The 24,489-nt window shown below is 55.8% G+C and overlaps 1 protein-coding gene across 1 annotated transcript; it reads right to left on the bottom strand.

Moving 5' to 3' along the window:
* Positions 1 to 286: 286 nt before the first annotated feature.
* On the bottom strand, positions 287 to 24,308 carry ALKBH5 (alkB homolog 5, RNA demethylase). The gene is made up of 4 exons (XM_082604033.1): positions 23,420 to 24,308; positions 15,170 to 15,250; positions 5,381 to 5,536; positions 287 to 4,595 (listed from the first exon to the last, which is right to left on the bottom strand). The coding sequence occupies exons 1-4, from the start codon at positions 24,187 to 24,189 to the stop codon at positions 4,418 to 4,420; spliced, it is 1,185 nt and encodes a 394-aa protein (XP_082460159.1). The 5' UTR covers positions 24,190 to 24,308; the 3' UTR covers positions 287 to 4,417.
* Between the last annotated feature and the right edge of the window lie 181 nt (positions 24,309 to 24,489).

Raw genomic sequence — 24,489 nt, 5'->3', positions numbered from 1 at the left:
AAAACAGAGGTCAAGTTCAAAACTAAGCACTTCCTGGTTTACTTCGTTCCCCTCCTGTCTGTCCTTCTGCATTACACTGGCTGAATCTGTGTGGTGGAGACACTGTGATAACGGCGCTCGCAGCTGTGCTTGGAACCAGCCAGAAGGGAATGTTTCCACGGCCACAAATCAGGCTGGGTTTACCACTCATGTTCTAGACCAGTGCCTCCAACAGAGACACAGTGCAAGCCACACGTGTAATTTCAAACTCCCTAGTAGCCAGACTTAAACAGTAACAGCAAACAGGTAAAATTAAATAGCATACTTTATTTAACCCAGTTACGTCCAAAATATTATCATTTCCATGTAATCAATATAAAGTGACTAATTATATTTTTTACACTCTTTTTTTGTACTAACTCTTCAAATTCTGGTGTGTATTTTACACTTAAAGCACAACTCAATTCAAACCAGCCACGTTTTTCCAGGTGCTCAACAGCCGAGCTTCCAGTGGCTAATGTACTGGACAGCACAGGTCTAGACTTAAATGGGTGGAGAAAGTATTAACGATGCAGATTAAATTTAAAAGTAATACTGAGGCTGAAACATTTCAATCCCACTAACAATCTGTTCATCAGTGAGTAATCGGTAGGTCATGTATCAAATTTAATGACAAACTTATTGGGAAGAGAGCAGGGTAGTAGTATAGGCTGAACAGTGGCCCCCAAAGGTATCAGGTCTCAATCCCTGGAATGTAAATTTTTTAAACATTTTTTAACTTTGCCGATGTGATTAAAGATCTTTACATGGGGAGATTATTTTTGGTTATCCAGGGAGGCTGTAATGAGGGAGAGGCAGAGGAGATCTGGGACACAGAAGAGGAGGCCGTGTGGCCATGGAGGCAGAGACGAGAGTTATGTGGCCACAAGTCAAGGAATGTCAACAGCGGCCGGGAGCTGTCAAACGCGAGCACGGGCCTGCCACACTGATTCCAGCCCAGTGGTGATGATTCTGGATTTCTGACCTCCAAACTGTGAGAAAATAAACGTCTGTTGTTTTAAGCCCCCGGATGTGCTGCGATCTGTTTCAGCAGCCACAGGAAACTAATACAGGCAGATGGGATGCAGCTCCGTTTACCATATTGTGGCTGAATTACCACCACAGGTGAGCTACAAATACAAGAACTCAACAACAACAAAAAATCAATAAAAGCATTCTGTGAGAAACAATTGGCTAAACAGAACTTAAAAGAGTACTATGTTTTATTACTGGTAACTTATGTGCTACACATCTATCAGTACAATCTACAATAAACTTGTGTGTGTGTGTGTGTGTGTGACACACACCAGGTTGTCTTGTACCCTCAGCAGAGCTCAGCAGAGTCGGACACTCGTATTTTTTGAATGAATGAATGTGACTTTGGGCCTCAGTTTCCCCCACCACACAACAGGATTATAGGAATGGGATGGGCTCCCCAGCTGGGAAGGGCTGGAGCCAGATGTTGTTAGAGCACCTACTGTATACAAGCCTGGGCTGGGAGCAGAGATGGGACTCAGCACATGGCCCAAACAGCTAGCTAGTGCCCCAGCAGAGGGCCGGGAACAGTCAGATTCAGGGACTCAGATATGGCCCCCGCATCTGCTTGGGAACTACTCAGAGGATTCTCACAGTCCCAGACACGGGGTGCCATGGAACCGCTATACAGGGACAGAAACCAGTGCCAGAAACACAGCAGGACCTCCGAGGGCTGGACCCCGTTCCTCTGGCCAGACCCCGTTCCTCTGGCCAGACCCCGTTCCTCTGGCCAGACCCCGTTCCTCTGGCCTCATCCCTCAGTCCTCAAGGCAAAGGGCCTCCTTCACTCAGGGACTAGGAAGAACCCAGGTCTGGCTTTGCCACAGCTGCAGTGGAGAATCCCTCGCAGCTCCCCAGCCCTCCGCACGAGCCCCCATCCCGTGACCCGAGTCAGGGGCCCAGGCACAGTGTGGGTGACCTTTCCCTCAGCTCCAATGTCTCCTCTCCGGGGCATCCAGGGCCCTATCCGCCCAGCCCAGTGGCTACCCCTGCAGGCCCAACTGGCCACAGACCCCAAGGAGGCTCTGCCCACCCCACCCCCACTTCACATCCTGTCACTGATTTGCAGGCCTGAGCCCTGGCCACTCACTTGCTCCCTCTGGACTCTCCCCTTCCTGTTAAATGGGGAGTTAAGTGGCTTGCCAGGTTTTCACAGCAAGAATTTGGCCAAGTAGACTGGCTCTGGGCACTGGAAGTGAATGAGGGAGACTCTAGACCAAACCCCTTGACCAGAAGAACCTGGGAGCCAGGTCCAGGATCTGGAGGGACTAAAACCCACTGGACCCCACCCCTACTCTACCCAAACCCCTCTGCCTCAAGCCTGGATCTGCATCCACAGCTCTACCATACTCATCTTGAGAGCAGGGGCTGGAAGGGTTTTGCTCACTATGGGGCCACAGTAAGGGCTTGGCCAGCATATAGTAGGAACTCAAGAATTGGTTTAATGAGCAAAACCACCTACGTATTTTCTACAAAGGCGAGGCCCCTCTCCTGCCTTTGCTCGTGCTGTTCCTCCTCCACTGGCCGGCAGCCTCTCTGATCACCCCAAGGAAGACGGGCTTCCAGAACTCAGCACAGTAGGATCCTGGCTCCTGTGGGCCCACGGTGCCCTGGGCACCTGGACATATGGTTTACGAAGTCCATCCTCCTTGCAGGTGGAGAAAAGACAGTGGGCGAGCCCGTCCTCAGCCCTGCGTCAGCAACTGCTCCTCTCCTCTGTGGCCTCGGTGGGCAATGAACTCTGCCCCCCCCACCCCCTTCAGAGTTTCAGGGCAAAACAAAGGGATTAAGGAAGAACCAAAGGCAAGTCCTCTCTTACGACAGCATCAGACAACTGTTTCAAAATATATTAGATTTGGTTTTTATTGTAGAGCACACATATCAGGGCAAAGTGCTGCACACACAACTACAAATCATTTTTGGGAAAAAAGCTGTAAAAAAAAAATAAAACTGCAACTGCTTTAGTTACGCAGTCCCGACTTGAGGAATCCACACTGGCAAAGGAGTTCTGGCCCCTGAGAGGGGCTTCTTGATGGTGGCTGCCCCTCAGCTTTCTGCAGCCTCTTCTGTAAGACTAGCCCCCTGGGATGGTAGCAGCCTGGGGCTGGGAGGGCCTCTGCTCTCAGCAGGCCTGGGTCTTGGCCCTGGCTGGCAAGAGGACATTCCTAACGAACCCAGATCAGCAAAACCTTGCAGCCTTCAAGGATCTGAGCGGGTGGAAACTGCCAAAGACTTCACTTATTTTTTCCCTTTCATTATTATTTTTTAAAGGACCCTTCCTTCCCCAGCTCTCATGCCCCTGAGGCGGAGGAGGCACCAACCCAGGCTGCAGGCCTGAGCTCTGGCCTTGGATGCATGCTGCAGGCGGACAGAGGGGGCGGGCAGCTTCCTATGGGGACTGACATAGGGAGAAGGCCCAAGGAGGGCCGATGGAGAAGAAAGGGAAAGGAAAAGGAAAAAGCCAGGAGACCAAAGGAAAAAATGAAAATTCCGAACCAAAGAAAACAAAAACCCTACCACACACACAACAGTTTTCCAGCCCAAACGCTAGACGCAGAAGGACACCAGTCCCTCCAGCTAGAAACAACTCCTAAAACTGCCCCAACACGGCAAGTCTAACTGTTCCACACAATCACACGTGTATGCTTAAAAGGAGCAACCCAGCAAAGAGGCGGGCTCCTGGCAAGAGGTCAGGACCACTGCAGCTGGCCCCTGGGCAGACCAGGGACCCGTGGGCAGAGCAGGCCAGAGGGCATGCAGGAAGCCCGGGGTCTCAGCCAACTGAACAGCTCTGGGGCAACAGGGGCTGGCACTACCTAGGCCTCTGCCCGGTCATCCCTAACAATTGCTGCAGGAGGAGGGGGCATCTGCGTGAGCTGCTGGGGCCTGGAGAGCAGGTGAGGGGTGGGAGGGCAGCAGGCCCCCTGCAGAGCCGGCAAGGCAAGACCTCAACCCATGGCAGACAGCAGTGGGGGGAGGGGGAGGAGATTGAACTTCATTTACAACACTAAGATTTACATTTAAAGCAAAACAAGAAATTTTCTAAACCAAAACATTTTGTTGCTTTTAAATAAACCCAGCCTGACACAGCCCCACGTGAGGACAGCTGCCCCCCACGCCTCCACTGGCCACTCCAGCGTGAGCTTCTGTGCCTACAGATGCCAACAGCCTTTCCATCCAGGAGGAAAACCAAGAACATGAGAACCAGGTCCTGGCCAATTTTGTTCTTCAGCCTTAACAGGCAACAAACCAAGGAAAAAAAATATAAGAACCAAAAAAAGAAAAAAGGAAAAAAAAACCCTCAAAACGAAACAAAAGGAGGGGCAGCTAGTGAGGATCAAGCCGAGTCCCGGAGGCTCAGGCCTCAGTGCCGCCGCATCTTCACCTTGCGGGCGGGGCTGCCCGCCGCCTCCGAGCAGTCCTCCCCAGGCTCGTAGGACTTGCGCCAGTAGTTCTCGGAGCTGAAGCTGCCCCTCCGCCGGTGTGTGGGCAGCAGCACCGAGCGCCGGTTCTCCTCCTTGTCCATCTCCAGGATCCGAGGCCTGTGAGGGAAGGGGTGGGGGAGGCGTTACCCAGAGACTGGCCCAGGGCCACCCCAGCTCACCGGGTCTCTACAGAGGGGGGAGGTGTGGCAGTAGCAGAAGCACTGGCACCGTGTCTTTGCCCAGCAGGTGCCAACGGTCACCCCTCGTCTTTGAGACATTCCCCGGTTACCCTGTGGGGTCTGCTGGGCTCTGAGTTTGGTGCCCTAGGACACAGCCAAGGCTGCCGGGCAGAAGGCGGCTTTCCTATCACAGCCTCGAGACCCTGCCTGGTTCTGCCATCCCCCTCGGCTTCTCAATCCTCCCCCGACTCCCACTCTCCCTCTCTGCTCACCAACCCCACTAGCCCTGAAACTACAAAGCTCTTGCTGTCTCAGGGTCTCAGCCCATACGGTACCCCTGGCCCAGACTGCCCCTCCCATACATCTTCCCCATCCTTCCAGTCTCAGCTTCAACAGCTTCCTCAGAAACCCTTCTGAAACGGGCCCCTGCTCTGCGGCCTTCCGAGGCCTGCACTTCCCTCCTAACGTCCCATGTAGGCCCCCAGAGCGTGTGTCAGGGAGCAGAACCAGGGAAGGCGTGGGAAGGCACACCGTGTTCCACAGGCGGACAGCCAGGGCTTAGTTGAGAATGCCACCAAGCCCAGGGAACCAGACAGAAGGCACTGGAAAGGTGGACAATGCCCGGCTCCTAACCATCTACCCCAGGCTTCCCACCCATCTCGCCCTGCAGCCAGGCCGTGGCGCTGCTTTGCCGGCCTGTGTTGAGGGACCGCAGCCGAGTACCTGTGGGCAGCATCAGGGTCTGCCTTGCGGTGGGACCGCTTGGGTTTCAGAGCGGGGTCCCTGTTGCTTCCCGACAGACGATCTGAGGCATAGCTGGGTGGTAACACGGAGCTGCTCAGGGACTTTGTTTCCAACCGGGGCGCATCCAATCTCGTCCTGCAGAGGAAAAGCACGTGGGGTCACCAGCGGGCCTCTGGGGAGGGTGTGGCCCCATGAGACCAATTCTTTCTCTGGCCCGGTTAGGTGGAGGCCAGCAGTCTCTGCTCTGAGGTTCAGTCTCCTCATGGTTCAACTAGGAATTGGTCCAGCTGACTTTCAAAGACTGTCCTTCCCAAGTTCAGGCTTAGGAGCCAGGGGCGGGAACACTTCTGTTTGGAGACTTCCAATGACCTGCTGCCCCAGGGGAAGGATCCCAGGGCTCTCTCAGCTGGACGAGGCAGCCCCACCTCACCCTCCTCCGGCCCAGAGATTCTCAAGGGACAGCTACTGTGCCTGCCAGAGGACTGAGGGCCCCACTGGTGGGCACCAACACACTCCAACAGACACATCCACCCCTGCCTGAAACACCAGACAGGAAGGTTCCCCTGGTCCAGGCCTGTGGAAGGACTGGAGGGGAACAGAGTAAGAGCTTCCCTACCCTTACACGGGGACACCAAGGCTATGGTAGAGCCAGGAGGAGGGCCCAGACCCAATCCCACATTCACGCTTGGCTCTGGTCCCACCACAGCCACCTGGCAGCTTCTGCTGGTTCCGGGACACTGACCAAGCCAAGGCCAGAGGGCTTCTGAAGGCAAAGCCCCCACCTAGCACTGGAACACCACTCAGTCAAGGAAAAGCGTGCAAGTATGGAGGGGAAAGAAGGGATGGAGAAACTGGGTGGGGATAGCCCAGGGCAGCGATCCGAGTCCTTTAGGAAGTCAGGCCAGGAGGAAGCTGGCCTGGGAAGCCTCAAAGAAGCCCCAAGGCCTCTTGTGTGATACAGAGGCCAGCAAGTCAGGCCGCTGGCAGCAAGGGGCAAGAGAGAGGCCTGGGGCGGGGAGTGATGGGGGCACAGCTGGCAGAAGGCCCTGAAGGTATCTTTCCCATGGGCTGCTGGCTACAAAAGAACAACTGGGCTCTGAGGAAGAAGGTGCTATGGCCCCTCAAAGGACATCCTCACAAGACCGCTGGGGGAAGAGAGCAGAAGGGGAACCCAAGAGCTGCCTTGGGTTCTTGGGAATGACTGCGTCCAGTCCTCATAACAGAAGGGAAGACTAGGTCAGTTAGGAGGGAAGTCACGTGTGCCGGGAAGTCCTGGGAGAAAAGTCTAGTCCAGGTGAGACTCCAGGCCTCTTAAGACGGGGAAGCCAGAGGGGCCCAGCTGCACTTACTGGCCCACCAGTCTCGGCCTCCACTCTGGGGACCCCGGGCTACAGGAGACAGAACCTAGGAGCAACAGGAAGATCCAGCCCTGAGGCTGCCACTCAGAGTATGGGCTAGTCACCATCCCTTTCGGGGCCTGTCTCCCCATCTGAGCAAAGGCCTCTTTCAGTTCTGAGGGTCTAGAGACCAAAGACAAGTCGCCTCCTTCAAGGCTAGGATCCTTTCTAGGGGCACTGGGAAGAGGCGGTGCTGGGCACACCCAGACCTGAGGGTGGGAACCAGAATCACCGAAGCCCCGAGAGCTCTCGTTGACCAGGCCAGGCCTCAGATCCCTGTGCTGAGAGCTCACACCAAATGTGACATGAGCCAAAAAGCTCGGCTCAGAGGACTCCAGGGTCCGAAGCCTCGGGAAGGAAAGCGCCCCTCCAGCACTGCCGAGCCGAGCTGACCCGAAGACCCCGCGGGTGCTGGGAGCACACACCCCGGGCAGAAAAGCCCGTGTGGGCAGGACCCGCGGCCCAAGACCGCAAAGGGGTTTCCTCGGGTGAGTGAGGCAGGCCAGAGAAGAGCAGCGCCGCCATGAGGCGAGCCTGGCCCCCACGCCTCCGGGGCTGGAAGGCACGTCCTGCCACGCAGGCACGGCTGGCACACACGCTGAGCCCTGGTGGGGCCCGCCCTTCCTGAGCTGCTTGCGACTAGGGCGGCTGGCCGGGCAGCCGGGGGCAGTGGTGGGGGCCCCTCGCTGTGGGTCGGGGGCTGCTGGGGAGACAGGTGGGACCAGCTGAGAGTGGACAGAAGCCAGGCACACGGACAGGCTCTGCGTCCCTCCAGCTGCCTAAGAGAAGAAGAGACGGAAGGCGCAGCTGCCCGCACAACAGCTCTGCTACCGTCAGGGCCAGCCCTCAGGGAAGGGGTGATCAGAAGCAGTCCCACCAAAAACTCAGCCTCCCGCACCGACTTTGGGGGCAGTAGGAGCTCTGGGGCCCAAAACGGCTCCCGACACATTCCCTGGGGCTGTTACAAGTACATCTCAGAACGGCTGAAGAAGCTCTACTTTCGAAAAGCCACCAAGCTGCAAGAAGCCGGGCTAGAGCCACCAGCAGTGCGCCTTCAGAGCACACCCCTCTCCTCTTAAAGGGCAGCCAACTCCCAGGGAGCAGGCCAGGGTTCAGCAGACAGAGCCACAGGTCTGGGGGCAGGAGGCCCGGTTCTAGCAGTAAGGTCTGGGCCTGCGCCTCCTCGGGTGGTAACAGGAGCCAAGACCTTCCTGACAGATCTGAGCCAACATCCAGGGGTCGCGGCCAGGCACCCCAGGTATGTCGGGACAGCTCCCAGGACAAAGCGTGGACTGGGCCTAGGTACCGGGAAGCCGGAACCAAGGGAGGATGGCCAAGCATTAAGGTAACAAGGTAACATTAACATGTGACCGGAGAGGAAGGGAGGAGACTGACTGTCTAGGCGCTGCCCTCTCACGTTCCTTTATCCATCATGGACTCCTGCGGAGAAGCTGCTGGGGTGGGGCGGGGCGGGGCGGGGGACGGGGAGAGTGCGAAATCAGAGACCCAGTCACTGGCCTCAGCCACACAGCTGCCACCCCAGGATGCCCCTGAAGCCCAGGCAGGCTCTCTTCACCGCGGCAGAGCAGAGAGCTGTCCCGGCAGAGGCAAGCAGAGCAGAGAGCTGTCCCGGCAGAGGCAGGCCACCGTTTCTGGGAGACGGGGAACCAGTTTGCACTTCAGGCCCTGCTGCCAACCACCCACAACTGCTGGTTCTGCCCTCCCCAAGCACCCTTGTGCTACAAAGCCTGGCTTTCCCAACGGAGCGAGCAGGCAGGGCGCGGTGAGGCAGGCCTGTCGGAGTACTCCTCGCCTACAAGTGCCCTGGGCCCCAAGGTCTACTCTCCTGCCCCTCTAAGTATCAGACTCCCGCACAGCCCAGACCCCCACCCATCCCTCCTGCAATAGTCCCGCCTCCCAGCCCCCACCAACACCACACGCTTCTCTCCAACCCCTGCCCTGCTCTCCCCGCATGGCAGTGCTGACACGGGTGCAGCAGCCTGCTACGGTCAGAGGAGCCTGAAGGACACCCGAGTGTATCACCCAAAGAAAGGGCACCCCAAGCACGTACATGGTCCTGGGCTCCCAGCAGACCTCCCCCGACCCAGGCCAACAGAACACCCAGTCTCCAAGGGGAGCCTCTCCAAATCGCCCAGCCTGGTTACCACCACGCCATCCACGCCACATGCGCGTAACCCAGGGCCTCCACAGACGCCAGCCAGACCACAGGGCCAGGATCAGGGTGCTCAGGGACCCCCCAGTTCGGGCCCTGGTAAGGGCTCACTGTCCTCCAGGACACCAGGAGACCTGACACCGGGGCTGCTGACCACCACGGCTCCAGGCCCCCCTCTCCTCACACTGCACCTGACCCAGCACAGCCGTCCTTATTCCTACCCCCGCCCCATCGAGATTACAGGGGGCAACGGTGAGGAAGGGCCGAGAAGTACACACAGCAGTCTCGAGTTTAACCATCTCCAGCATCGCAATGGCCCCAATTTTCAGGTAAGAACACAGGGCTCAGGTAACCAACTTGTATTCAGTGAAGAAGGGACAGAGCCAGGCCATGAGCCCAAGCCAGTCACATCCCTGGCGGCCTCACCGCCTCCTTATTCCTCAGGAGGTTGTGGATACACCCAATCCCTGGACTCCCGGGGAACAAAGGTGGGTAGTCCTTGGTACCAGGACAAAAATCATGGAGACACAAGCAGTGGCAGACAGGTGTCCCGGTGGGGGCCACGTCTCAGGCCTGACCCGGATCAGGGAAACCAAGAGCTGAGGGACAAAGCCCAGAGCACACCCTCTGCTCATCCACGCACAGAGCCTTGCATTCGGCTGCTCTGCTTTCTGGGAGGGCCTCCCTCTGACCCCAGGGACCCCTGGACCGAATGACCCAGGAGGCCGTTTAGCCCAGCCTCCCACAGGCAGTCTCTCCTAAACAAGCCCCCACCTGCTGCTCCCAGGCCTCGGTGCTCCCCAGGGCCCTCCACACCTCTCGCACAGCAGCGAGCGCTCTGCCGAGCTCCGACGGGGTCCCGCCCCGCCCGTCTCCACTGTGTTCCCCACTCGGAGCCTCTGTGAGGAACGGTGCCTCTGCCTGACCTGTCCTGGCCCGAGCCTCTCCGAAGCCTGCCTGAGGCCCACACACCACCCCTGACTGCCTTCAGGCGGCACCTCTCTGGAAAGCATTCCCTGACCAGCCCCCGGTGAGGCGCTAAACCTTTACCTTCCCCAAAAGGTAAAGTGAATGAGAAGAGATCACACTCACCACTTTCCCAGCACCAGCACAGAGCCTAGCACACACCAGCTTTGATTAACATTGGACAAGTGACTCTCCAGCTGCTTTTCCAAACTTCAGCTCCACTTGACCAGCAGCAAAGGAACAGGCTGTTTACACCGCCTTGAGCCGTTTCCTCTGGTTAATCATGCAGGAACACAAGTCTCGTAGGCCAACCCGATGCAGGCCTGGGGGCCTCCTGAACACCAAGAGATTGGGTACCCTGGCCACCAACCAGAAGGCCCTGAGGGCCACAAGCCATCGCCTGATGCTGAAGTTTGGATCCACTGCCTCCTTCCCCTCACTGCTCCTCCCTTACAGAGGCCCTCTATACTTCCCGCCTTCAAGCTCACCAATTCTGCCTGGCCAGCAGTTTCCAGCTCAGGAGCCAGAGCTACCAAGCCTGTCCCAACAAGCCCCTGAAGCTGCAGGTCATCTTTCTGTTTGTTTTTGCTGGGCCCCAGTGGACACGCTCCGTGCTCCTAGGACAATGCTCACTCTGCTTGTGCTGTCTGAGCATGCAAAGTGCCCACCTATCACAGATCCAGCCCCAAGGGAGCGCTGAGTCTCCTACATGCCCACCTCGGGTGCCTTGTGCACACAAGATGCTTCATGTTCCCAAGTCGGGAATCCCTGCTCAGAGATCACTCCAAACTGGCTAGAGAAGCCGAGGCAGCTCACTGCCTGCTTGAACCCCTGTCCAAATAGAGTTCACACCCTCCACTCTCAGGGTTAATGTGTGGGAAGCACTCTACCCGGCGCCCGGCACCTAGGAGCTGGATGCTTGGCAGAGGACAGCACACAAGGCCCTTAGAAGGTCGCACGTCAGGGAACTGTGGGAAAAACCAAATACTCCCCCACCCCAATGACTGCCACACCTCGGAAGTTGGCCAGCCTCCTGGTTCTCTAACCAGTCATTTAAAACTTAAACCACACTTCCAAAAAAAGTAGGTCCAGCTTCCCTGCCAGGGGAACCAACAATTGGCAAAGATGCATGTTGGGCAGCTTGCTCTGGGTGGGCTGGGAAACAGCGACATTCCAGAAGTTGGGCGCATTCAAGAGCTGACCAACCTGCAGCTGCAGCCTCACCCCACACACCCTGGAGGGTAGTCCCCTACCGCTTAAAATACTCTCAGCCACCAGCTCTCTACTGGCACAGCAGAGGCAAGAAAGCCCTTCTGTATGTGAGGCTCTGGGTTCTTCAACTCACAGCATCCACCCTGGGGCAGGGCTCGGGGTGTTCCACTGTGCAAACCACCAAGGGCCACAAGACCCAGCAACAGGAGACCGAGGTTCAAGGCCGCACTCAGCCATTTACTGGTTGTGACCCCAAACAGATGACACTAAGCTGCAGCCTAGGGACTGCATTCCCGGGGAGGCTCTCCGAGGGTCACTCCCAGCGAGAAACTATGGCACCACCTCCTACGTGAAGACTCAGCACCATCCACGTGCAAAGGAGCCGTGTTCTGCTGAACCAGGAAGCACTTGACCGCCGCCCACCCGTTTCCCCCCATGAGGCCCTTAGAAAGACTACCGCAGTGCTGACCAGCCTGAAGTAGTGACAGAGGCCCCAGGCCCTCCCTCTGCAGCCTGTGCGATCTTTATCCGAACCTAAGAGAAGGCAGAGCTGGCTCCACCCTACCTACCTGCCTACAAGGAGCAGGGCTGGGCTCAGTGCCCAGGTCCCACCTGTCGGGATGTGGCCTCACCCAAGGACACAGAGTCAGCCAGGCACCCACCAAGGCCACATCCTTGACCCCTGGGCAGCGCCTGAGCCAGGATGCACCCCTTTTCATCAGGTCACCAGCCTGTCCTTTTGTACCTGGTGCTGCTCATCGACTAGAGCTGTCCTCCTCTGGACTGGCCTCAGTGCTGGGACTCAGATGAACAAGGTTCTCCCTGCCCCCCAACAGAACACATCTTTGGAAACTCACAATGGCAAGTGTACAGGCTGTGACAGCAGGGGGCAGGGGATGGGCTGAGAGAGCTACATGTATATGATGCTTCCTGCGTGTCAAAATGGTTGACCCTTGAGCCTTGAAGGACGGCTAGGTTAACCAACTTTCAGTGCGTATATATGGGTCACCTGGGGGGTGGGTGTGGGTCAGAAGGGAAAGCATTCCCAACAGAGGCCACACTGCTGTGAGAGTCTGGGACATCAGTGCATGGGCCACACTAGGAGCTGCAGGTAATTTAACGTAAGTGGGAAGGAGATAACAGGGAGAACATCGAGGGAGGAGGCTGGATGGACAGGCAAAGTCCAACAGAGACCTTGCATTTTACTCTGCAGGCAAGAGAGCTGCCCTTGCCTCTCCTCTGGTCCCCTGGGTGGGCTGCCTACAGCTGGGCACTTCACCAGCTCAGCAGCCTAGGGAAGCTGCGGAGGTGGGGGCACCCATCCACTCCTTTCCAGCCCAGTCCCTGGCTGGCTCCTGGACCCACTCAGGGCAGAAGGTCAAAAAGCCCAGTCACCCACAACAGCCATTCTCCTCGGTCAGAACGCTACAGGGGCTCAGCTGGCCAAAGAGCTTCCGGGGTGAGCTGGTTAACAGTGCAGAGTCCTGGTGGCGCAGTGGTTAAGAATCCGCCTGCCAGTGCAGGGGACATGGGTTTGAGCCCTGGGCCGGGAAGATCCCACATGCCGCGGAGCAGCTAAGCCAACTTGCCTCAACAAAGAGTAGCCCCCGCTCGCCACAACTAGAGAAAGCCCACGCGCAGCAACAACAAAGACCCAATGCAGCCATAAACAAATAAACAAACAAAAAACAAAAAACAACAACAGTGCAGAGTCCTAGCTCCACCAAGGAGCATCTGGCTTGGGCAGCCAGGTACAGGAGCCACCGCTCGAGGGAGGAAACAGCCAGAAGAATGACCCAACACTCCAGCTCTGGCCACTTCCTCCTGCACCTCCAGTGAAGCTTTCCCTGGGATGAGCTATTGTGAGGAGCTGGGAAGGAACACCTAGGAGGCGCTGCTCTGGTTCTGCTCCCCCCCAACCCTCATTCCTGCCCCGGGTGGGCCACCTGGTCTCTGGCTGCCACTGGAGGTACCAGGCACACCTGACAAGAAATGACTGGGCAGGAAAGGCCAGAAGGGAGCAACACATTGGCCTGCCTCACTTCCAGGTCCTGGGTTTTGGACTGTGCTGGGAACCACGGGAAAAGCAAGTGGAAAAGCAGATAAAAACCCTTCTTCTGACGGATTCCGGGAATATTCTTAGGCTAGAGGAGAAACGCTGCCAGGCTGATCACTGTCTGGAGTTCCCCTAGGTGCCCAGTGCCCTGCCCGCACCGCAGGACTGTCCCACGGGTCTGGGTCATCTCTATTCTACAGATGATAAAACAGACTCAATGTTCTGACTTGGCAAAGTGGCAGGGCTGTGCCAAAGAGACATCACCACCACAATGTACTGGAGCTCCGGACCCAAAGGGCCAAGATGCAGAAGTGATAAACTGAAGTTAAAAAGATGACAAGCCAGGGCTTCCCTGGTGGCGCAGTGGTTGAGAGTCCGCCTGCCGATGCAGGGGACGCGGGTTCGTGCCCCGGTCCGGGAAGATCCCACGTGCCGCGGAGCAGCTGGGCCCGTGAGCCATGGCTGCTGAGCCTGCGCGTCCGGAGCCTGTGCTCCACAACGGGAGAGGCCACAGCAGTGAGAGGCCCGCGTACCGCGCAAAAAAAAAAAAAAAAAGATGACAAGCCAGAGAGTAAGGATGTACTTAAAAAAAGAAAGAGCTCCCAATGGCCAAAGCTGGGACAAGCTGAGCACAGAATAGACACCACGAGTCCACACTGCTGTCAGGAATGAGTGAATGAAGAAATAAACAAGTGGGGGAGAAGACACAAAATCTCCTGTGCAGAAGGATTCCAGGAATCTGTGTGGCGACTCTGCCCTCAAAGAGGTGGCGCTCACCCCCCACTCCTTACGTGTGGGCCGCTCACAGCGACGTCCCTCCTAGGAGGACAGTGTGAACAGGGGGCAACAGTGACAAACACAGCCTCAGTTGGGCACTCAGGGTCAGCGTCGATAGTGGAAGGTCCTGCGCCCTGGACGTAATGTGAGGAGAACAGCGCTGCCCCTCTGCAGTCTCCTCCCCAGACCCACAACCCCGGTGTAACCAAGAGGCAACACCAGACACACCACAACTGAGGGACCTTCCACCACACACCTGGCGGTCAGTGTTACCACGAATAAGGCAAGTCTGAGAAAGTGTCGCAGCAGAGAGGAGCTAAGGTGACACGACAACTGCACGTCCTGTGGGGTCTGGGACAGAAAAGGACGTGAGGAGAAACTAGGGAAATGTGAGTAAAGGATGGACTCCAGTTAACCGTCCTGGATCAGTATTGGTTTCGTGACTGTGATGAACATACCACACTGATGTGAGACATTACCAGGAAGGGGAATGGAGAGCTCTCTGCTATCTTCCCAACTTTCTGTAAACCTAAACCTGTTCTAACAAATAAAGTTTACTTAAATTTAAAAAAAACACAAATAAGGCAAGCTATAGGACATCCTGCTCCAGCCTGGGTCTAGGCACTGTCCTGCTCACTGACGACTACACGAGCCTGGGCAATCAGCCAGCCTTCTCAGGACCCCTGCCTCAAGGCAGGAATGTCTTGACCCAGCATTTATGTGGTCAGTCCATTCACCTCGTGAGCAGAAAAAAAAGAAGTGCTGGAGATGCCAGGATTGGCAATGTTGGTCAGTACGTCCCTGACCCCCTAGCCAAAGAAGAGGGACAGCCACAAGCCATGCGCCTGCTCAACACGCAGCCAGCCACCCATCTACGTCCCGTCCTCACTCCCTGCTCCTCCCAGAAGTGAAAACCCAGGCATTTTTAAAGCAAGCTGCTGAGGCACAATCTAAAAATACTCAGTGAGAAGCACACGTGACAAATCAGAACCAAGGAGGAAGGAAAAGGAAGAGGTGGGGGGAGGCAGGGTCTGGAAGAATGTTCCCCAAATCCTGTCTCAAGACCCAGCCCACAAACACTGGGAGCGTGTGCTTTTGCTCAGCCCTCATGCTGAGGGCTACTGACAGAGGAACCCAGACCTCCACCTGCAGTCAGGTCTGCAGGAGCCAGACACCAGGACACTTACTTCCTGAGGATGATGACTGCTCTGCGCTCCTTGATGTCCTGAGGCCGGATGCAGTGAGTGATTTCATCAGCAGCATATCCACTGAAAAGAAACACAGAGCACGTGAGCATGGAGAGTGGATGGACAACCAAAGATCCCCAGGGTTACGGAGACAGAAATAGGGTCCTGGTCTTAATGGCCACCCTCCACCCCATTACATGACAGGTTCAAGGATCTACGTGGGAGGAAATACGTGTTAAGTTCCAGGATGCTTTTGCCCAGAAACCACTGAAGGGAAAACCTGGGATGAGGTAAAAGCAGGTCTTAAAGCAGAAGCAGAAGCAGGAATCTCCTTGCACAGGCCAGGAGCCCTTCTTTCAAAGGGTCCCCAAGAGGGCACACCTTTAGTGGCTTTGGAGGCCGATGGAGTGACTCAGGCCAGACCCTGGGGAGAAGATAAGAACCGCATCTCCCCCTCCCCGACCCTTGGGCTGGCAGAGGAGGCCAAGGCAGACACTGACAGCACTGAGTCACCAGAGAGAACTAAGGCTGCAAGGTTCAAAAAGAGAATTTGTCTACTTAGAAAAAAATGCTTTCAAAAACCTTCATTTTGGGGGATCCAAAATCTTGAAGACAGCTGTGTTTGGAATATTTTAAGAATTCCCATCACACTCAAGTATCTATTTATTTTCTTCATCAAGTTACATGATTTTGAAAACTGCTCAGACCAATGAATGTGGGTAGATGGCTGTCCTCTTCACAACTAATGTCTGTCCGATTTGAAACTCTGGAAGCAAACTCAGCTCCCCGAGTACAGGCCCTCACTGGGAGCCTGGCAGCCATGAGACACTCCCACCCCGAGTTCCGCACTAAGCCCCCCACTGAGCCAAGGCAGCTCCGCAGTCACAGGCCTCCTCCCCCTGCTCAGGGTTCCCTGGCTGCTGCCAGGACCACCAATCTTCCTCTATTCAGCTGCTAATCAGCTCCTTCTCAAGGGTAGCTGTGAAGACATGGGTGGAGCAATGGTCAGAAACACCACAGGCCTGGGAAGGACTCCTCAAAATGGCCAGGCTGCCCCAACGTGGGCAAGAACTAGAAGCAAGAGCGAATAAAAAATAAAAAGTCCTCGAGAGAGGTACCTCTGATTCAGAAATCTGATTTGGAGCCATGTGGAGGGCGGAGAAAAGAGCTCTTATTTTAGGGATTTTCCCCTTTGAGCTGCTCCTGGACCAGAGGTTTTCAATTTTCTCTGTAAATAACAGTCCCGTGAGATAACTACGGACAAATGTCCACAGTCAAATCAATCTGGAAATATTGACGAGTTTAATAAAGTATCGGTATGTTAAAGGACCTGAGAGTTACTACAGCTGAGTTTAACTGAGCACTGACCAAGGAACCTTCTCTCAAACAACACCTATTAACATCTGCAGGCGGGAGTTCCCTGGTGGCCTAGTGGTTAGGATTCAGTGCTTTCACTACAGAAGCCTGGGTTCGATCGCTGGTAGGGGAACAATCCCACATGCCCCGCGGCATGGCCAAAATACAAAGAAAAAAAAAAATTTAGGGACTTCCCTGGTGGTCCAGTGGTTAAGACTTCGCCTTCCAATGCAGGGGGTGTGGGTTCGATCCCTGGTCAGGGAGCTAAGATCCCACATGCCTCGTGGCCAAAACACCAAAACATAAAACAGAAGCAATATTGTAACAAATGCAATAAAGACTTTAAGAAATGGTCCACATTAAAAAAAAAAATCTTTAAGAAAATATCTGGAGCTTCCCTGGTGGTGCAGTGGTTGAGAGTCCGCCTGCCGATGCAGGGGACACAGGTTCATGCCCCGGTCTGGGAGGATCCCACATGCCATGGAGCAGCTGGGCCCGTGAGCCATGGCCGCTGAGCCTACGCGTCCAGAGCCTGTGCTCTGCAACGGGAGGCGCCACAACAGTGAGAGGCCCGTGTAAGGCGAAAAAATATATATATATATCTGGAGGCCCAGAGAGAAATGCCATACAAGGATCGAGGAGTTGAAGAGACCTGGGTTAGAACCTGAGCTCTGTCACCTTAGCTGAGTCACATGCTGGGCCAAAACCTCAGCTCCTCCAACTGCAGGGACAGCAGTAGATTCTTGGGTGTTCATGTGGTGGTGCTCTGTGCTCTGTCACTTACGACATTCCTTTGTGGTGACTAACGATGAGATTGTTAAAAGGGTCAGTGCCTCCTGTCTTCTAGACAGAACTACAGTTATATGTCTTCCTGGTTAGCACCCCTGGAGAAGAGCAGTGGGAGGCCCACCTGCAGGGCTACCGTGAGAATTCAGTGAGATAACGCAGGGTGCCTGGCACCCCCATTTACTGAGCACCTGACACAAGCCAGGCGTCCTGGACAACCTTCACCCAGGCTCCCTGCAGCAGAGGCCTCCTGGGCCCCCTCCCAGGGCTAGGAGCTCTAGGTCTCATCCTACGCTCTCTCTTGTCACTCCACATTAGGGGAGTGCAGATCTGGGCTCCAAGACAGTCCCATATTAACACGGGACTTTCCCAAAGAGTGAAGTCCAGTTCCCCAAAGGCAATCCAAGGCATATTTCTAAGGCCTAGACCTGCAGTACCGGTTGCAGGCTACCTTCCTTACTGTTAACGAGTGTTACTAATCTGTTTGACTTGGCTATAGGACCTGCCAAGGGCCCTGACTTCCCATCTTCAGCAAGGAACTGCATCCTGTAACACAGAAGCAGCAGATCCAGACGCTGGTCAAATTTTAAGTGCCCCCACCTCCCAAAGTGCTCTAGAACAAAGAGCAAGTCATGCCAGGTTCCTGTCCCCCAGCCCAGGCCTCAGAAGAACTAGTGCAGAAGCAAGACCGCACGGGCCCACAGAAATGACCATGGTGCTCACTGACCCCCACCTGAACAGCTCACTGGCACTGGTCTTCTAGAACTTCCTGGCAGCTACGACACAGCCTACTGACCCCGTCCTCAGTATCAAGCTCTGCTGGGAGTGGGGGACTCTAAGTCCTGATCAGAGGAAGCTCTTCTGTCCAAACTTCAGCAGAAAGTGCCCAAGAGAGACCACAGAGGGTTATTTACTGCTAAGGAACTTACTTGCTACAAGAGAAACTGTTTGAAAGTGCCAGTCTGCCAGCTTGAAACTTAATATACCCTGGGCCCAGGCCTAACCTTGGCATGAAGAAAAGTTCCAGTGCCTCCTCCTCTTTTGTTCTCACAGGGAAGAGAGAGGGGAAATACCTGAGGCTGGTACTGCCCTGCACTGAGCCCAAGCACCACCCCCACCCCATGCAGCAGTGACTAGTGTGCCGCAAGCACCCAGAGCAAGAGCCTGGCTGTCACCCACCACACTATGCCTTAGAGTGACTCTTGGAAAGTCTCCCCTCTCTTGGAAAGCTCTGCTCACCTCCCCAGGCTGGGTTCCCCCACACCGCCCACCCAACCCGTCTCTGCTACTGCAGTTCGGCCTTGTGGCAATCGCCTTCCCTGCAAGACAAAGCTCTGCAAAGGCCTTACTCATCTCTGCATACAACAGACGCTAGATGACGTGTGTGTGTGTGTGTGTCGAGGCCCAACGTTCCTACTGCTGTGAAGACTCAGTTTCTACATCTGCGAAACACAGACGGCAGCAAGTCCTTCCTCGGAGGATCCGGTGCAGGTCAAAGGAGGAGTCTGGAAGACTCTTCATAAGGGGCTGTGCAGGACCACACACCTCTCCTCTAGGGCACAGCCTTGGAGACGGAATTATTAAGGAACAGTTCCAAGGTGGCCGCCATTCCCCATCTACTCTGTGCCCTGCCCAGGGCAGACAGAGCCAGAGATGGAGGGACTGGCCGAGATCACCAGGACTGCCTGGCGACACCTCCCTCTAGCGGGGGCTGCCACTGAGAGGCCTACAGGACCTCACTTAGGATTTCGGGGGCAGCAGACCAGCCACCTGGGCACAGGGGCAGAACTGTGAGCTCAGACTCGTTATAATCACACCTGAACCTCATAGAAGACACATGGCCTAACACGAAGAAGCAGTCCTGGGGCTTTCTGAACCCAGAAGGAAGAAGGCCAACCTGCTCCAAGTCCCAATTCTGTACACATCAAGGTATAAATACAAAGCAGCTGAGCACAGAGGCAGCTTGTTTCCAGACACTTCACCAAAACCTCAAGCCTTTGGTCATGTGAAAGAGAATCAATCTTCGCTAACAACTCTAGGACTTTAATAGCCCCATTTTGCAGAGGCAAACTAAGGCCCAGAGAGGTTAACTAACTTGCCCCAAGTCAAACAGCTAAAGCGGTGGCACTGGAACTCTAATCAAACTCTCGGTTTCAGTGTCTATGCTACACTGGTTTTTGTTTTTTGATGGGAGTGGCGGTGGGGAGAGGCAGGTAACGAGGGGTAGGAAGAAAAAGCCCATCTGTGTTTCCCAGTGACAAGGTCCAATCTGTAGTGGGGGCCTCACTGACCGCAGCAAAGGGTACAGGTAGTCCAACCATCTCCAGGGAAAGAGTCCGCAAAGATGAGCCCACGCCTGCAGCGAGTTAGCATCATAACCCAGTAACGGCGGCACACCAACGGCCCAGCCAAAAATGGCCAGCCAGCCCTGAAACTTTTATGGCCTATTTATTTTCTGCTTTCTCTGACCTTCATGACTAAGACCGTCACTAGCCGGCTAGTTTCCTCTCCTTTGCTGCCCTCTGCCTTCTTCTCACGCCTGGCAGAACCAAGGCCAGCCAACACCCCGCAGCCCAGAGCTCCTCCTGAGAATAAACAGCCCTGACTTCATCCTAAAGTTCCTCCCCCTCTCACGGAATCAGGAGATTCCACACAAGAGATGTGGCCCAGACCTATGTGCCCTACATTCCCAGCTATTTTAAGCCAGAAAGCTCAATTCTGCTGTCAACCAGCTGAACACCATCCGTCCTCTGCCCAGGACTGAAGGGGTGCCCGCCCCACCCAGCATCAACTGTTATCTGGAAGTCACAGGCTGCGCCCACCACTGCGTGTCTCACGGCCGGGCGATACAGTAATTTCCAGACAGGTGGCTAAGGCCTGGGTCTTTGGGCATGTGGCCACCGCAACCACAGACCACTCAGCAGTGATTAAAAATAGCACCAAGTATGCAATTAGCCTTGAGGTAATTATTCCAATTAATCCATCTGAAATCTGTTTTAATCTACCATTTACCATACAGAAAACAGGAAAAGGAATACAAGATGAACTGATATAAGAAAAGATAAAAAATATTTCTCTAGAGAACAGCATTAAGACAGGACCCACTCAGGCCCAGCATGGAAAGGTTACAAAAAAACAACTGCCAGCTGGGTTTGGAAAGAAGTTTGAAGCACTTCCAGAAGGGTCTGTTCTGGAATTGCTCTAAATGCCCACGTCTGGACACTGCTGAGTCAATGTTTGCCACACACTAAAATCCACGCTGACAACTATTAAATATAAAACTGTATTCCTGCCATATTGCCTTGGACGGGTACAGACACCACTGCCATCAACAACACAAGTCTGAGTCAGATGAGAATTACTAGAACCCGTCCCTATCTGTAAAGAAGCACTGTCTTCATCAGCCCCTTCCACTGGCAGCTTTACAGCTCATCACCTCTGCGCTGGGATACTTACCAGGAAGTGAAAGCAAGCATCCCCTCTTACCAGCTCAGGGAAGAGCCCAAGCAGGACTTGCACAGAGGCAGCACTAACAGGCAGGTGTTCACCCACCTGCACAGCAAGTAAGCTCAGAGAGCTACGTGAGCAGGTGCTGGAGGATTTAAATTAGCAGGGGTGTCCGGAACCTGAGAGCAGTAGCTCTCCCCTGGGGACGTTTCACCCCCCGGGAGACACGTGGCAATGTCTAGAGACATTTCTGGTCATCACGGAAGGTGCTTCTGGCATAGTGGACAGAAGCCAGGGATCCGGCTAAACGTTCCACAAGGCACAGGACAGCCCCCACACGTCAACAGGACTGCGGCGGAGAAGCTCTGCTCTAGAGCCTCACCGAGGCACGCCACACCAGAACCTCTACCTCAGGTCCAGGCTGGCTCTGAGAACTGGTAATGCGCTCCAGCTGCCTCTAGTCGGCACCTAGCCCTCAGCTAGCCCCTCGTGCGCTCCCCTCCGCCGCACCTCTGCTCGGCGGCTAACTCCCAGTCACCTCCTGGTCCCCCTTCAAGTTCCTGAAAACCTCCCAACTCCACAGTGGAGTAAGACGTCCCCCCAGTGTACTCCTGTGGTTACCTTCCTGGGCTGTAACTAAATGTCTGTGGCCTCCACCGGGCCGTGAACTCCGTGAAGGGAAGAGCCATGTTTAAGGCTCCACCAAATCCCCAGCCCCTTCCCCGACAAGAGAGCAGGGGAGCACGAAATGGCTGTGTATGAAAGCACCCACGTAAGGGTCGAGCCTGTGCCAGGCCCTCTGCTAGACACTGAATCACCACCTTTAGCTCTGATAGGCTGTGCAAGTTGCCATCACCCTATTTACAGATGGAAAGGCCGGCTCAGAGAACGCCCACAAAGTCCCAAAGCAAATGAGAGGAGAGCTGGGTTCAAAGCCTGGGGCAGCACTTTTCAGGACGTGGCCGAGCCTCCCACACTAACCCCTCAGCCAAGTCAGAACCCAGGCGGAAGGGACTGGGAAAGCCTCGGGACTTCCCTCTTCTATGGCAAAGCTGAAGAGGGTTTTCCTGGTGATGCGATCCCGCTGCTAAGCGCTAACAGACCTGCGCTTTAAGAACCTGAAAACTCTCTTCAATACAGGGTGTGAGTGTGTGGGAGGGAGGGGGCTCTGCAAGTCACAAACTGCCTCTTGTGGCCCCCCCCTTTACACACCGGACCACTGCCAGGCCTCCTGCTGACAACCCTGAGGACCTGTGATGATGTGGGAAAGCAGTATCCCGTTAAGAGAGCAAATGGCCCTCGTGTGAGAGACCCTTTTAAGCACGGAGAGCCCTTCAATGGAGTCAGGCCACTTGGGAGAGTGTGCCCTGGAAATGCCATCTTAAAGGCCTCTGCCAAGACATCCATGTGGAGCACCACGCAGATCTGAGAAGCTGGGAGCCCACATGACAAGGGGGTATCTGAGAGGTAAGTGGCCCTCTAGCTTCCAACGCATGAGGAAGCCGGAATACTGCCCCTGCTGCCACTGACTTCGCAAACTTTCCCCTCAGGAGACATGGTGGGTACCACACGGCTCTGCTGGCATTCCCAGATGTGGAAGAAGCCTCAGCTGTTCCCCTCAAATGAGACAGAACACTTGCCTCAGGGCACTGAGAGGGCTCCGGGGACCCCGCTTCTCCCCATGACCGTGGCCCACGGCACTGACCGAAATTCAGAGGTTAAGCTGCTCACAACACAACTGCAGTGCCTGCCGATCCTGTACTAGAATGTGGTGGTCAGCCAAGCTGCAGTCTAGATCTCCTAAGAGGTTTTGGGGATTACTGAAGTACATCGTTCCATTTACTTGTTCCAGGGCCGGAAGCAGGGAGCTTCCAAGTAAATTTTCTGCTTCATATAAACAGCAAAGGTATTGCAGCAGGCAATCTTCTCTGAGGGCCAGGGCGCTGAGCTAACTCTCAGCAGGTTCTGGGACTGAAAATAGGCCAAGAGCCTAAGATCTGCTGAACAGCTACAAAGCCTAATACCAGGAAAAAAACAAGCTTTATTTTGTTTCATAGGGTCCTGATTACAGGTAACTCATCTTACAAAGGACCAATGGGCTCTTCTGCAGCCAAGAGGGACTGAATTTTAAGTTTGCTGCACTCTATTCCTGGTCCAACCCCTGATCTGTTCAAAACCAGGGAAGCCACTCCCCCTCCTGGGAATGGAGAACGTGTATCAATTAAATACGCTCAGGGGCCTTCCTCTGTGAGGATGTCCTCTCTTAAACGAATCCACGAACGTGTTCTCTGTTAAAAAGACCAAGAATGGCAAAGTTGGAAAGACTTTTAGACGGTAATCCCAACTAACTTTTTTTAAAACTCAGACTTGGAAATGGAGGCCCAAAATGGAAGTGACTTGCTCAAATCACGAAGGTAAAGAGACTCCGAAAACCACCCTTCTAGAAAGATGCCTTTAGATTAGTTCCGGGTCAAGTCTGCGATCTCGTCATATCTGCCCACGGGATAGAAAATTCTAGCTCAGCTCCCTGCTTTCTTACTGCCTGTGTTTTAAACGCAGACCCCTTTCCCCGCCCCCCACCCCCGCCCCGCAAACAGAAGCCTGGGTCAGAAGCGGAAAGCGCGGGCTCCTGGGGGCCGCTCCCACCTCCCAGGCGGTTACCTGAGCACAGTCACGCTCCCCCTGCGCACCGGCAGGGAAAGCACGGGCTCCGACACCCGGATAGGCTTGAACTGGAACTTGCAGCCGAAGCAGAGTGCGGAGTCGCTGAAGAAGGACACGGACACGATGGGGCGCTCGAAGATGTGGATGGGGTCCACGTGAGACACGATGCAGCCGCCGGGCTGGTAGTCGTTGATGACGGCGCTGTTGACGAAGCCCTCGGGGATGACGCGGTGCTCCACCAGCTTCTGGATCACCAGCTGGTGCACCCACTCGGGGATCTCGTCCACGTCGCCCGGCGGGTACAGGCGCTCCTGGCCGGGCCCGCGCTTCTGCAGCTGGGCGCCGTACGTGTAGCCCTCGCCGAAGAAGTACTTGTTGCGCAGCGGGGCCCGGTCCACCGTGTGCTCGTTGTACAGGCCCTTCTCGGCGCGGGACACCACCTCGTCGATGCGGGCCTCGATCTTGGCGCACTCGTCCTGGCTGAACAGGCGCATCTGGCGGATACCGCTCTTCACCTTGCGCGCTTCCTCCTCCTTCTGCAGCTGCTGCTCCTCAAAGTCGCTGCGCTCGGGGTCCGAGTCCTCTGGGTACTTGCGCTTGGCCCCGGGCGCCGCGTAGGGCTCGGCCGCGGCGGCGGCGGCGGCGGCGGCAGCCACGGCGGCGGCGGCGGCGGCCGCGGCCTCCCGACTGCCCGCCTTGTAGTTGTCCCGGGACGTCATGGACTTGAGCTTCTCCCGCAGGTCCGTGTAGCCGCTGGCGGCCGCCATGGTCCACGCCGCTGCTCTAGGGCCCTCCGCGGCGGGCGGGGCGGCCGGGCATGGCTCTGGGGGACGCGCCCGGGCCCCGGGCCGCAGAGGCCCTCAGCGCCAGGCCCGCGAGCGAGGCCGCGCCGCCCAGAAGGGGCGTCGAGAGGCGGCGGGGCGGCCTCAGGGGCGGCGGGTCATGCGGCGGCGGCGACGGCGACGAAGCTCCCTCCTCCTCCGCCTTCTCCGCGTCCCGGGGGGCAGGGGCGCCGGCAGGGCCTCATGCCGCGCAAGGCGGCCGCGGAGGCTCGGCCCGACTCCTGG

The sequence above is a fragment of the Mesoplodon mirus genome, assembly GCF_964341445.2.
Source record: "Mesoplodon mirus genome assembly, chromosome: 18".
Lineage (NCBI taxonomy): Eukaryota > Metazoa > Chordata > Mammalia > Artiodactyla > Ziphiidae > Mesoplodon > Mesoplodon mirus.
Note: the sequence above shows the minus strand (reverse complement) of the source record. Positions and strands in the feature narration are given on the sequence as shown.